This window comes from Carcharhinus amblyrhynchos, chromosome 1, assembly GCF_965287045.1.
Source record: "Carcharhinus amblyrhynchos chromosome 1, sCarAmb.v2.hapA, whole genome shotgun sequence".
NCBI lineage: Eukaryota > Metazoa > Chordata > Chondrichthyes > Carcharhiniformes > Carcharhinidae > Carcharhinus > Carcharhinus amblyrhynchos.
In genome coordinates, this window is record NC_137324.1 from 101,748,743 (window position 1) to 101,762,126 (window position 13,384).

Here is a 13,384-nt window from a genome sequence, read left to right on the forward strand (position 1 = left end):
CATTGGAAGGCTAAATTCATATCGCACATCGCTATTTTTTACTGCCCTTAGCACGTACTGTTGATTTTCTTAAACTGTGATAGAATACAAGAGCACAGTTTCTTGGTCAGTTCCCAGATGGCCCTGAGATGGAACCCTACTTGACTCTCACCTGTCAGATGGTTAGGGAGCAGTTCTGACAAGTGATTTAAAAAATCTCCTGCCTGACCATCTGTCAGGAATCAAGATCTGGATGTTGACAATCAGTCTACCAGAGAAGCATATTTAACAACTGAAAATATTGACATATACTTTATGTATGACCTTCTATTGGAATCTTAATATCTAAAAGATTTCTTCTGTGAGGAAACATGACCAAGTATAAAGATTTAAGGATAGGGTACAAAATAATTTCTGGAATTTGCAATGGAGTAAAGAGGGGGATATATACTACACAAAAACACATTTCTTTCATCTACCATCGTAGTCATAAGTAAGTGATATTATACTATAATAAATTCAGAAGCCAATATAACTTTTTGTCAATGGAGTTCTTCTTTAATATCAATGGCATTATCAGTATTGACTCAAACTGAGATCTGGAATCAAATAATACAAATCCAACATTATTAGTGTCTCAGCAGTCAAGTTTGCTGATTGAAGTTTCCTTTGCAGGACAAGGATTCATCTGCTACTGTAGCTATCTGCTGCAAGTATTTACTGCTGCCTCCCAGTCAGTTCTGTCCATTTGGAAGTCTGCCAGCTAGGATTCAGGGCTATAATAGGGCATTAAGACCTTCTTATTAAGAATGACAGGACTTCCCGACCTGGCCTTGCCCGTGCAGCCATTTTGGGCCACCCCACACTCTTCCTGTCTCTTCTTAAAAAGCAAAGCAAAGCAATTGCCTTACTGTCGATTAACAATTATTATCCTACTCTCTTTTCACCTCTCTTACATGTGTATGTCACAATAACAGAGTTGTAGTGGTAATTATGCTGCAGAACAAACCATGCCCTTAAGCTAAGCTGTTCCAATTCAGCTGGTTAGGATCCTCACGAAAACCAACCAACCAAAAGAACCAAATTTACTGAATGACTCCTGTGAGAAAACTGATAGACAAGATAACTTTAACAATCAAACCAAATTCAACATAAACATGAATCGCCTTAAAGTCAATATAAACTATAAATTGCACATTAAATAGCAGATACAACAAAGATAGAATCACAGATTTATTCGGTATATGATGTTAATTTCAGCCACGATATCCTTCAGCTCTCAACTTTCTCCAATAGAATTTCAGCTCATTTTCTTCAAGGAATTTTGCCTTAGATGCCCAGCTGACAGCAGCACTCAATCAACCTGAGCTCCACATGCACCCTGAACCCCTGAAAAACTTTGTCAACTCTGCTCATGACAATCTTGATGACTGTACCAGAAGCACCTTTATCCAAACCCAAGGTAAAAACTCTGTGCATTATTTTGCCAATTTTGAAATTTAAGAGCTGAAAAGTCAAGTCCTTCTCTATTTCCTAATGCAAATTTCTGAACCCAACCTATTTATAAACCCACTCACCATGGTACCTTATTACAAAAGCATGCACTTAGCAGCTTTACCCCTTTTTGCTAGAACTCTACCACATTGCCTGTCATGAAATTCAAGCAGCTGAGAGCTCAATAACGGAAATCTCTGTTGACCTCGAGCAGGAATTTCTGGTCTTGCCTGAACAAGGCCATAAAATCCCACCCCTTAGCTCTCAAATTGCCCAGGGAAAGCATTTCTATTAACGTTTCCCCAGATTAATTAAATCATGCAGACACACAGCCTTCTTTACAGAATAACACAATATTTTTAAAAATGACATTCATCCTCACATACCTTAGAAAGTTGAAGTTTCAATTTTCTTTTCAATGAGGTTTTGACTCAGAAAACATTACATGCTTTGAATTCACTGATTCCATCACAATCTACAACACTGGCATCTACCCTTCAAACCTGCAATCACTCCTATCTAGAAGGACATTGGCATCCTGACTTGGAACTACATAGCTATTCATTTCCTGTTGTTCATTCAAAAACTGAAACACACTCCCAAACTGTGCTGCGGGTGTACCTACACCAAGTGGGCTGCAGTGGTTCGAGAGGCAGTTCTCTACCACTGCCTTAAAAGCAATTAAGGACAGGCAAGAAATGTTGGCCTAACCAGTGACACTCACATTCCATTAAAGATTTTTCTTAAAACACCACTTATTAAACTACTGATGCAGTTGAGATTTTGCAGAATCTGTGAAGGCACCTTCGCAATGATGAAGGGCCTGTGACAATAGCAAATTTCTCAAGAATTTGCCATATTCATGTCACATGAACTAGAGTGTCCATGCGAGAAACCTGATTGTCCTCATTCAAACTGAACTGGAGACGTCCTGGTAAACAGTGTATACTTTAAAGGCTGCCTTTTACTTTCTGCCCTGCTCACAGTGGGAGAGGCCAACAGCTGTTTGTGAACCTGGAGGTTTCAGAAGCAGGCATGTCAGTGGCTTCTTAACTAAACCATGGCATTAAAATCCAATTTCTGAGTTTCCTGACCAATTATAAGGAGCAGTCCTATGACAATCCATTCTGACTGTTGAAGCCTCACTAAAGGAAAGGTCAGAGTGCAGAGAAAGTATTCTACAAGTCACAGGACAAAGGCATCTATTTGGCAGATGGAGGGTCAATGAAAGAAGGTTCTCAGATTCTTCACTGCACATCCTGCTGAAGGCTTTAAGAGCCCACAGGGAGATTCTGTTTGTCACGGATAGGAAGAAGGAACTTGCCTAGGTATTGAGCTGGTGTGGCCATAAGTGGTACAGGAGATGAACTTCTGGAGTATGTGCCTCGCTCCTGTATACGGTGCTGTAAGAGGTTCATTGACCTGATCAGCACAGGAAAGCTAAGAGACATGCCACATCCAAGTGCAACCTGCCTCATCCTTTCTCCAGCAACCATCTCCTGCAAATCATTCCTTAGACCAAGACAGTTTGAAGGTGCATGCATTCCTCTTTCTTTTGAGGCACCTTCTCACATCCCTACCTGACCACTTATCAGTACCGCTCATCTTCATCTTGTTGCAATGTCACACTCACCCCTCACAACAACCCACTGCAAATGGTCCATTCTCGCACATTTCTCAAAATTATAGTTTTCTCATTTCTTCTCCTTGCAGGAGAACAGCACAGAACTCCAGGATGGTGGTGGTGATGGTGGTGATATTGTGTGGCCCTCCAGTCATTGATACCCTGATCATTACAGAGGATGCAAGAAAGATACAGTTTTGGCATTCATGGCCATTGACAATGGAGAAATGGAAGTCTCCCAGCTGACAGAATTAAATATAACACAGTCACGTGGCGCACAACACTGAGTCATGTAGACCTGATGTCAGCAATCACTGAAATATAAATTGGCCTTCAAGGTTAACTTTGAGCCTTCTCCACTTCATCAATTCTAGTTCACATTTTTCATTTCCAACAGATCCCACAAGAATTCTTCAGGTTATGCCAAAGGAAAACAAAAACTCCTCAAAGGAGACCATGTGCTTAAGAGGAAGGGCCTTCACACAATTTTTGCACACCGCCCACCAGCTCAGATATGCACACCTTGGTGAGGCCTCCAAAACAGGTAGTCAGAATGAGCATGCGTGACTTTTGGAGATGGGGACTGCATTAATGTTCCCGTTGGAGAGTGTAGAACCTTTCAAGTTCTAGTCAGCTAGATGTAGATGCTAAGCATCCAGTCATCATTGAAGAGCACTATTCTGGAATGGCAGCTGAAAATGCCTGAGAGCATATCAGCATTACTAGAGATATTGTACACAGTTGGATGACAATTAGAGAAGATCATCCATGATGTCCCAGGCATTTGCGTGATGCCTACATTCATTGAAACAGTTGTCTCAGTTACTTGATGCAGCAAGTAACTAAGAACATGCTGGCACTCACTAACGGGCTGCATACCAGTGTGAAGGAAAACCTCATCTTGGCCATTAAGCAGTGGCATACAGCAAATGTTCTCTTGGCTGGTAGAGGTATGGTTGGTCATGAGAGGGAAAATAGAGAAGGAGCAGCTGCAAGTGTGAACACTGCTCAAAGTGCTTCCACTCCCCCCACTTCTCACTCAAAGCCCCATATGCTGCCTCCACTCGCAATGGCTGAATCTGCTTTGATGCAGGTGGGACAGGCCTTGGTAGGGCTCTCAAGGGCTCCAAAATGCAGAGAATGTCAGACATAACACCTGAGGAGTCAGAGCAGGGGAACAAGCAGCCTGCCTATATCTCTGATGGTTTGATGCAAGAATTCCAGTTTGATAGTCAATGTTCTAGCTACTATCTTTTATTAAACACATCCATCTGAACACAGGCTCAGTAGTAGGAAGTAGCCTTCACCTCCCACAACCAGCAATATGCCAAGGAATCATCAATTGCTTTCAGGTCAGATTCTAATTGATTTCTGCTAGCTCTTGCTGCAATTGTACAGGTGTTTGGTGGTTTCTGGGGTTGTCTAAAGTTCCTGAAGTGTACATGTGCTGGTAGACTCCAAAGTTTCTGCACAGACCTCTTGCTCCAAGGCATTGATGCAGTGGTTTACATCTCCCTTGGAATACAGCATACCAGGTCAAATGACCAGAGGTGACACAAAGCAGGACAAGCTGCTGGAAGAGGAAGGATGAGATTTATTGTCCATCCCTAATTGCCCTTGGAGAAAGTGGTGGTAAACTGCCTTCTTGAACAGCTGCAATCCTGCCACAGCGGGCTGGAAAATCCCAGCAAGCCTCTCTGTTTAAATAAAAGATCAGTATGAATTTTACCTATGATTTTTCAAAGTTGTGTAGGAAGTGGAGGAAGATAAAGGAAATTTTTATCAGTGCAACTGGATAGCACTGATAAATGCTGGAAAATTAAGTACACTGCTTGAAATTCAGCCAATAGATTTACAGCCACAGGCAAGACTAAGGCACACTTTGGAGAAAAGCTAAAGCACTTTAAGTATAAGACAGAAAAATAATTGAATGAATAACTTTAATTAGATTCTCAGAAAAGGACCAATATTGAAGATGGTATATCAAACTGAGATCCTGTTACATTGTTCAGGTAGCTGTAAAAGAACCTTTGGTGCTTTTTGTTTGAAGCAGAAATTTGTCCTGGCCTACCTTGCTCCCTCAACTAGCATCACCAAAAACACAAGTGTCGATCATTCAAATGTTTTACAAGAACTTGGCTCTGTACAAATCTGCTGTTATATTTGTATATACAAAAGTAGACGATGTATTTCAAAAGTAATCCTTTGGTTGTAAAGTGTTTTGCAGCATTCTCAGGATTTGATAAAGTTTCATCTTGTTCTTCTATTATAACAGAAGCTGATTGTGTACCCTCGCATTCCAGAGATAACCCAAGACAACTGTCAGTTCCTTGCACCGTGTGTTTTTCTCGTAAACATTCTTTCTGTAATTGAGCACACTGGACTTGCAGGCAGTGAAAGTTGAGATATTACTGTCTCATAATGGGTGATTTTCCACCATGAGTGGATAGATCATTTAAGGCATCAAGCCTACAACCTTGCAGCTTGCATTCCCTCTAGGCACTGTTGTTTATTTGCAGTGCTGGAGTAAACTCAAATGTGTGACGTGACCTGTGTTCAAGAAAACATTTCCAAACTGGCAGAGGATGTGCAGCTAATTGGAGTTCCATTGAGGAATATCCAGCATGATCCTTTGCTCGTTGTGTTCATAACTTCACCATCCTGCTGCAAGAATCCAGACACTAAAGTAAATCAGAAAACCCATCACCTCAGACCACCTCTGAGCAATCGAGGGTTCTGATGGAAAGTTCCACGTTATCCTTTCTCTCTTTTAACTCCTAACCAGCAACATGTCTGCAGCATATTTTGTTTCTATTTTAGGTGTCTGCCGCCACGTTTTCTTTAACCACTAAACATGTTTTTTGTTAATGTCCTTAATAGGTTATATATGCATTAAACAACAAAAGTGATGAGCATGAGGCAGCCCTGCAGGCTATTAAGGAAGCTCACCAGGAGGAGGTCCAGCATATCATTGCTGAGACCCGAGGAAAGATCTTGCAGTACAAAAACAGAATGGGTGAAGAAATGGATTTGCGGCACCAAATCCAATCCCTTGAAAATACCCTGCAGAAGAGCAAGAAACATGAGGAAGAAGTCTTGGCTGACTTTGAGGTTTACAAGCAGCAGGTGGAGGAACGGGAAAAGAATACAGAGAGAGAACATGCAGAAAAAATAATGGCACTGTCCAGGGAAATGCTTGACATTAAGAAGGAATTTGAAAGCAACCTCCAACACTTCATGGAAGTTCAACGTAGGTTAGAACAGGATAAACAGTCAGCCATAACAGAGATTGTGAAAGTAAACCAAGAGTCCGAAAACCTTCAGGAAAAATGCAAAGCACTGAGGGGCTGTTTTGATGAACAGATTAAATTGGAAGAAAAGCACAAGCTGGATGTTCAAAGTTTGAATCATGAGTTGGAAATCCTGAAATCTGAGAAAAAGAGGCTAACTACTGATTTTGAGAAAAAAGTGAGCAAGCTGCAAGTCTCGCATCAAAAGGAACTGGAAACTTTGAAAAAAGCTCTCCAGCAATCAGTCACGGAAACACTGAAACAGTGGCAAATAGAACAAAAGAAGAGTCTTCAAGCTCAAGAGATAACTCTGCAGTTAAAACTGAAGAAATTGGAGAGTGAAATGGAAGTCAAATGTCAAATGATGAATGAGTTTAAAAACCAATGTCAGAAACTACAGGAACTACTCAACACTGCAGAGTTCAGAATCCAGGTGAGAATGCAATAAAAAATTGAAACAAACTGGTTTTGTAGAAGATTATGAGCAGTATTATCCTTCACTATTGGTCAAATTAATATATTTTATTTTACATTTTAATCGACATTTATACTTTTAAAGGTTGCTACTTGCGGGTGAAATGTTTGCTACTACTTCAAAGTACTAAAATATATTCCATGGATTTTTGAGACAAATAACTTCAACACTACCCATGCAACTATCCTCAGTGTTCCCACCCCTCCCCACCCCCCCAACCCCCTCATCACATTCCCCCTGTTCTGCTCTTGGCCATTACAAAGAACAAAGTACAGCACAGAAATAGGGCCTTCGTCCTCCAAGCCTTAAGAACATAAGAAATAGGAGCAGGAGCAGGCCATCTAGCCCTTCGAGCCTGCCCCGCCATTCAATAAGATCATGACTGATCTGTCTTGCAGATCATGATGCCCTAACCAAATTTAAAAAACATTCTGCCCTTGCTCAGACCACATCCCTCTGTTCCCTCCCTATTCATGTACCCATCCAGAGTCTCACATCAGTGGTAGGGAAACTATCTGAGAAACTTCTGAAGGAGAGCATCTATCTCCACTTGGAGAGGCAAAGCTTGATCAGGGATAGTCAGCATGGCTTCGTCAGAGGGAAGTCATGCATCACAAATTTGACTGAATTTTTGAGGAGATGACCAAGTGTGTAGACTCGGGTCATGCAGCTGATGTAGTTTATACAGATTTCAGCAAAGTCTTTGACAAGGTCTCACATGGGAGACTTGTAAAGAAGGTAAATTCACATGGGATACAGGGAAATTTGATAAAGTGGATTCAAAATTGGCTCAGTTGTAGGAGACAGAGGGTGATGACAGAAGGCTGCTTTAGTGAATGGGAGCCAGTGTCCAGTGGTGTACCACAGGGATCTGTGTTGGACTCTATTATTCATCATTTATATAAATGACATTGATGACTATGTGAGTGACAGGATTAGGAAGTTTGCGAATAACACAAAGATTGGAAGGGTGGTTATCAGTGAGATGGAGTGTCTTGGGTTACAAGAAGATATAGACACAATGGTCAAATGGGCAGATAAATTGGAGATGGAATTTAATCCTGAAAATTGTGAGGTGGTACACTTTGGGAACAGTAATTTGACAAAGTATTCAATGAATGGCAGGGACACTAGGAAGTTCTGTGGAACAAAAGGACCTTGGCATGTTAGTTCACAGATCTCTGAAAGTGGAATGGCATGTTAATATGGGAGGTGAAAAAGGCATATTGGGCACTTGCCTTTATCAATTGAGGCATAGCTTACAAAATCAGGGAAGTCATTTTGGAGTTGTACAGAACTTTACACAGCTAGAGTACTTGGGCAGTTCTGGTCATCATATTATCAGAAAGGTGTGATTGTACTGAAGGGAATGTTGAGGAGATTCACCAGGATGCTGCCTGGGATGGAACATTTAAGTTATAAATAGAGGTTGGATACGCTTAGGTTGTGTTCGTTGGAGCAGATAAAACTGAGGGGGTGACCTGATCGAGGTGTACAAGATTATGAGGGATGTGGATGGACTGGATAAGAAGCAGCTGTTCCCCTTAGTTGAAGGGTCAGTCATGAGGGAGCATAGGTTCAAGGTGAAGGGCTGGAGGTTAAGGGGAGGAATGTGAGGAAAAACATTTTTATCCAGAGAGTGGTGATGATCTGGAATGCGCTGCCTGGGAGGCCGGTTGCTTCACATCCTTTCAAAACTATCTGGATGAGCACATGGCACATCATAACGTTCAGGGCTATGGGCCAAGTGCTGGCAACGGGATTAAGTGTTTTGAATGTGTCAATGTGGACTAGATGGGCCAAATGGCCTCTTCTGTGCTGTATGGTTCTATGACTCTATTTGTGAAAACACCTCAGGATGTTTTTGATTTTACAGTTAAAGCAGCTGTATTTCTGCAAGTTGTGGGCTCTCTGCTTTATTACAGCCCATTAGAATGGATTATTTTTTGCCATTTTTAAAAATCATTTTGATCCCTTGACCTGAAAACACTGTTCCTGACCCTTATTTAAAACAAAAATTCTTATTGTCGTAATGCAAAGCTCTTCCTCACCTTTTCCCAACCTGTTCCAGAAGACGGACAGTCATCCTGATCTACAATTCCAAATGTGCTTTGTTATGATCCTGGACCAAACCCAAAATGTTTGGTACAAACCAGTTAGGGACCAGCAACATTATCTTTAAAGTTGACAAAGTTGAGATTCAAGACACTTGCTCAGTGAATAAAGCCAAAAGATTTCATAGACCTTGAATAAACAAGGATAAACTTTACAAAGAGTCAGAAAGATAAAACAGTTTACAATATCTACCTTGTACTATAATATTCAAGGTTAACATGAGATAAATATGAATTAACAGGTAAACTGTGGTGGAACACAGTGTAAGTACAGCAGGCAGTAAAGAAGGCAAATGGTATGTTGGCCTTCATAGCGAAAGGATTTGAGTATAAGGGTAGGGATGTTTTGATGCAATTGTATAGGGGTTGGTGAGGCCATACCTGGAGTATTGTGTGCAGTTTTTGTGTCCTTATCTGAGGAAGGATGTCCTTGCTCTCAAGGGAGTACAGTGAAGGTTTACCATGTTGATTCCTGGGATGGCAGGTCTGTCATATGAGGAGAGACTAAGTCGGTTATATCCACTGAGTTTAGAAGAGTGAGAAGGGATCTCATAGTAACTTAGAAAATTCTAATCAGAATAGACAGGGTAGATTCAGAAAGAATGTTCCCAATGGTGGGGAAGTCACGAACTAGTTTGAGAATAAGGGGTAAACGTTTTAGAACCGAGGTGAAGAGAAATTTCTTCACCCAGAAGATAGTGAATGTCTAGAATTCACAACCACAGAAAGTAATTGAGGCCAAAACTTTGTGTGATTTCAAGAAGAAATTAGATATTTGGGGCTAAAGGGGCTAATCTTGGGGCTAAAGGGATCAGGAATATGAGGGGGATGGGGAGATCAGGATATTGAATTCGATGATCAGCAATGATCAAAATGAATGGCAAAGCAGGCTTGAAGGGCTGAATGGTCTACTCCTGCTTCTAGTTGCTATGTTTCTGTTTTTACACTATAAATGGCAGATTCCACAGATTTCTGCACTACCCACCCAGACGTGAGTAAACACTGAATCAACCAATCTCATTGAAACTATTTCTCTCATCCACTCTTCACCTTCAAAGATCTTAACTTGGAATTCCCTCCAAAGTCACTCAAAATCAGACAGCTTAACAATGGTCCACCTCACATAGTTTAAATCTCACCCACTGAATTCCTGAGTCTGCGCTCAAACAGAAAGTCACAAACTCAACTTCAGCTCTTCAGCCACACCAAGCAGAATACTACTGCTCCAAAGGGTTACCTTCACCCTAATAGCCCACAGCATGGAGCCACAACCTTCAATTGCTGTGTTCTTGGATCTTCTCCTGAGTCCCCAAGTCTGCCAATCACAGCCTTTTTTTCTGCTTGGAGCCTCTTTCTTTGTTCTCCTTTTTCCTTCTTATTAACTAGGATCTCTCCCTGTACTCTCTCCCTGTTCCAAGCATCTGAATCCTATTTTGGCTCTTCTCCCAATCCGCTCTCCTCTGTCCCCTGCCTGGGACTCTTCTTGATTATGGTGTTTTGCTTCCAGTCGCATGATTGGGGTTCGTGCCATTTTCTTTTTGTGCAGGCACACTGGACCCGTATCCTTGGCCCGAAGAATTCCAAATGCTGTACTACGCATGTGCTGCTCTTTCCTAGTCTGTGCATGCGTGGAAACTCCCAGGTCCTGTCAAGAATTCCCTGCCCAACAATAAGGTAAGTCGGAACTCATACTAGCCCACATCACATTCTTACATGAACTTTAAGGCTGCTTCAGCTGGCATTCTGATCTTGGGTGTGCACCACAACTAAGCCTAATTTGGTTCCCACCTGTCATTCACATATCAGCATTTTCTGGCAGGTGTCAATGTATTAGGATCCAGTTGTAAACCTGGCTGGTGTGTGTTCAGGAGCACCCTGACCAATTGTAGTAAACCTATTGACCTTCAATACAAGGAATCTTTGCAGTTTCTGTGACTAACTTTTACAAACGGCAAGTGTGACCCACACGATGTGTGCCATCAATTGTGTTTCATCTGCTTCACATGATGTACATTTGGTGATTTACAACTTTTAGCTGGAAATAATGCAGCTAGGTTCTGTCCAGAATTTCACGATCCTGAAAAATAATAAATTGAAGACACAGAATTGGTTTATCTTCCTCTTATTTTATGTGAGTGCAAAAGTTTGCCTGAGTGGAGAACATAGAGACAAATCCGACAGCATAGTTCATTCCCGTAGAATAACAAGAAGAAAATTGTTCGAGAAAGTTCAAATAATTGTAACAGAGTCCACCTTTTTTTTCCTCCAATTAATTAAAATGAGCAGAAATTCACATGGGCTGTGTTACATAAGTGTTCTTCAATGTGCTGGCTTCAAGGCAATTCTCATTATGTCCAAGTATAATAAAAGCAAACTCTTTCCCTGTATATACTCATGGACCTCTTTTTCCAACCATGTACTGCTGCGATTGGCAGGCCCTCCCTCCATCTACCCCACCAGTACCTCTGCCTTTATCATAGAATCCCTATGGTGCCAAAGGGGGCCATTCAGCCAATTGGCTCTGCATCGACCTTCCAACAGAACATCTTACACTGGCCCTATCCCAGTAACTTCACATATTTACCTCACTAACCCCTTAAACTACACATCTTGGGCACTAAGGGACAATTTAGTATGACCAATCCACCTAATCTACATATCGTTATCTGTTTCGTTAATACTGTTATAAAGGGACGACAAATAAATGCCACATCAGGCAAACAAAGCACATGCTTGCATCTGTTTTCAATAACTTGCTTTTCCTGGAACAAATTGCTAGCTTGAAGTGAGGGATTATAACTTGAGGGGCATTATTTTGCTTCAAGCAAGACTGAACATGAGACTCTCCTGCTCTTATCACCTGTCAGAAGCAAAAGAATTTGCAGGTTGCTGATCAGCCTGTTTGGCCAGCTGTTATGCACGCATCGTCCATGGCCACTTGAAGTGAGACTCCAACCCAGAGCTTCTGGCTCAGAGGCAAGGACCTTAACTACCCACAAGACCTCCACTGTTACCAACAGTTGCTTTTTAAAGGAGTTAATTAACCTAAAGTTATCTAATTTTGTTGGGAAGTTGTTCTGCATTTTATCTGTCTACGGCAGAGCCAGGGAACAGTTTTCCTGCATTCATTTTTTTCCTTAAAAAGTAGGTGACAAATGAAGGAGAGACAAACTGCAGAATAGAATTGGAAAGCTTTTGTGTTTGTCCAACAAAAATCTACAACTTTGATAGGAAGCACCCTTACTGCACAATGCTCTTGTTAGACAGAATCGAAGATTCCCAGGTGTTGGAACTGTATGTGGGTCCCAATCCCACTGATGTCCAAGTCCCATCCATCTGCACCATCTTCCCCGAGGGGCCAATTAACAGATCATCTCTTGGAGCCCCATCCAATTAACATGGTGGGTGGGCGGTGCGGCAAGAGGACCAGACTGCCCAAGGCTGTGGGTAGCTAACAATGCCACCACAGGAGGTGGGCTCTGCTGATGTAGGCAGGAGATTGTGAGCTCATTGCCTTCTGAAAATTAGTTAAATTATTAAAAGTAAGTGTGGCCACAGCCACAGAAAACTCCTTCTTAAGAGGAGCTCTGGCCACTGCTGTGATCTGCTAGAACCCATGGCTTGGTGGGGATAAAGAATTAAGTGTTGATTGTCCCCAGCCAAGCTCATCACCAGATTGCTCCCTTCAGTCAACTACTGGGCTTCAACTTCAGTGGGTGGTTTGGCTACTGGCCAATTCTTGCAGTGTCACCAATTTCCCCCCTAAGTAGGCACTTTATTGATAATCAGCAATCCACTACAGCAGGCCGGTCAAAGCTCAGCTCCAACAATATCACTTTGAAGTGGCAATCCATTGGAAAGACCCTCTGACATGAGATTTTCCAATATTACTCCCAGTCCCACCTGTAAGTCCCTCTTTGCTGAACTATGAAGGTTCTGCCCATAGCCAGCACAACTTACTGTGTGTAAAAGAAAATGTACCATGGGTTTAAATCTACAAGGTACATAGGCTTAAAATTATATGTAAACCTTCTAAAATGTTTAAATACTGATGTAGAAAGATTTAAAGAAGGAAAAATTGCTTCATGGACTAATAAAGACAACATTACCTTCGACTGGGACCAGTCAATTTTCTGCAGTCTATTGATACCACGTTCAAAACAAATTTTCCGCAAATCAGACTTTTTATTATGCATTTTAGGATTTGGAAAAACAACTTCAAAAGGCAGATAAGAAATTGACAGCATCAAATGCAAAGCTACAAACAATGGAAGATGAAGCTGAACTCTTGAGGGAGCGACTTTTAGAACAGGAAGCAGAAATACTGCATAAATCAGGTATGGAAACACTTGCATTCAGAGCACATCAGAAGATACTTTGAACACATTTCTAGGCCTTGATACAAACT

The 13,384-nt window shown here is 41.6% G+C and overlaps 1 protein-coding gene across 1 annotated transcript in view; it reads left to right on the forward strand.

Moving 5' to 3' along the window:
* LOC145349929 (protein FAM184B-like) overlaps positions 1-13,384 on the forward strand; it is a 215,271-nt gene that overhangs the window by 114,167 nt on the left and 87,720 nt on the right. The window contains exons 2-3 of the mRNA XM_080198605.1: positions 5,978-6,820; positions 13,178-13,313. Of these exons, the coding sequence (XP_080054731.1) occupies positions 5,978-6,820; positions 13,178-13,313 (979 nt within the window). The remainder of the gene's footprint in view (positions 1-5,977; positions 6,821-13,177; positions 13,314-13,384) is intronic.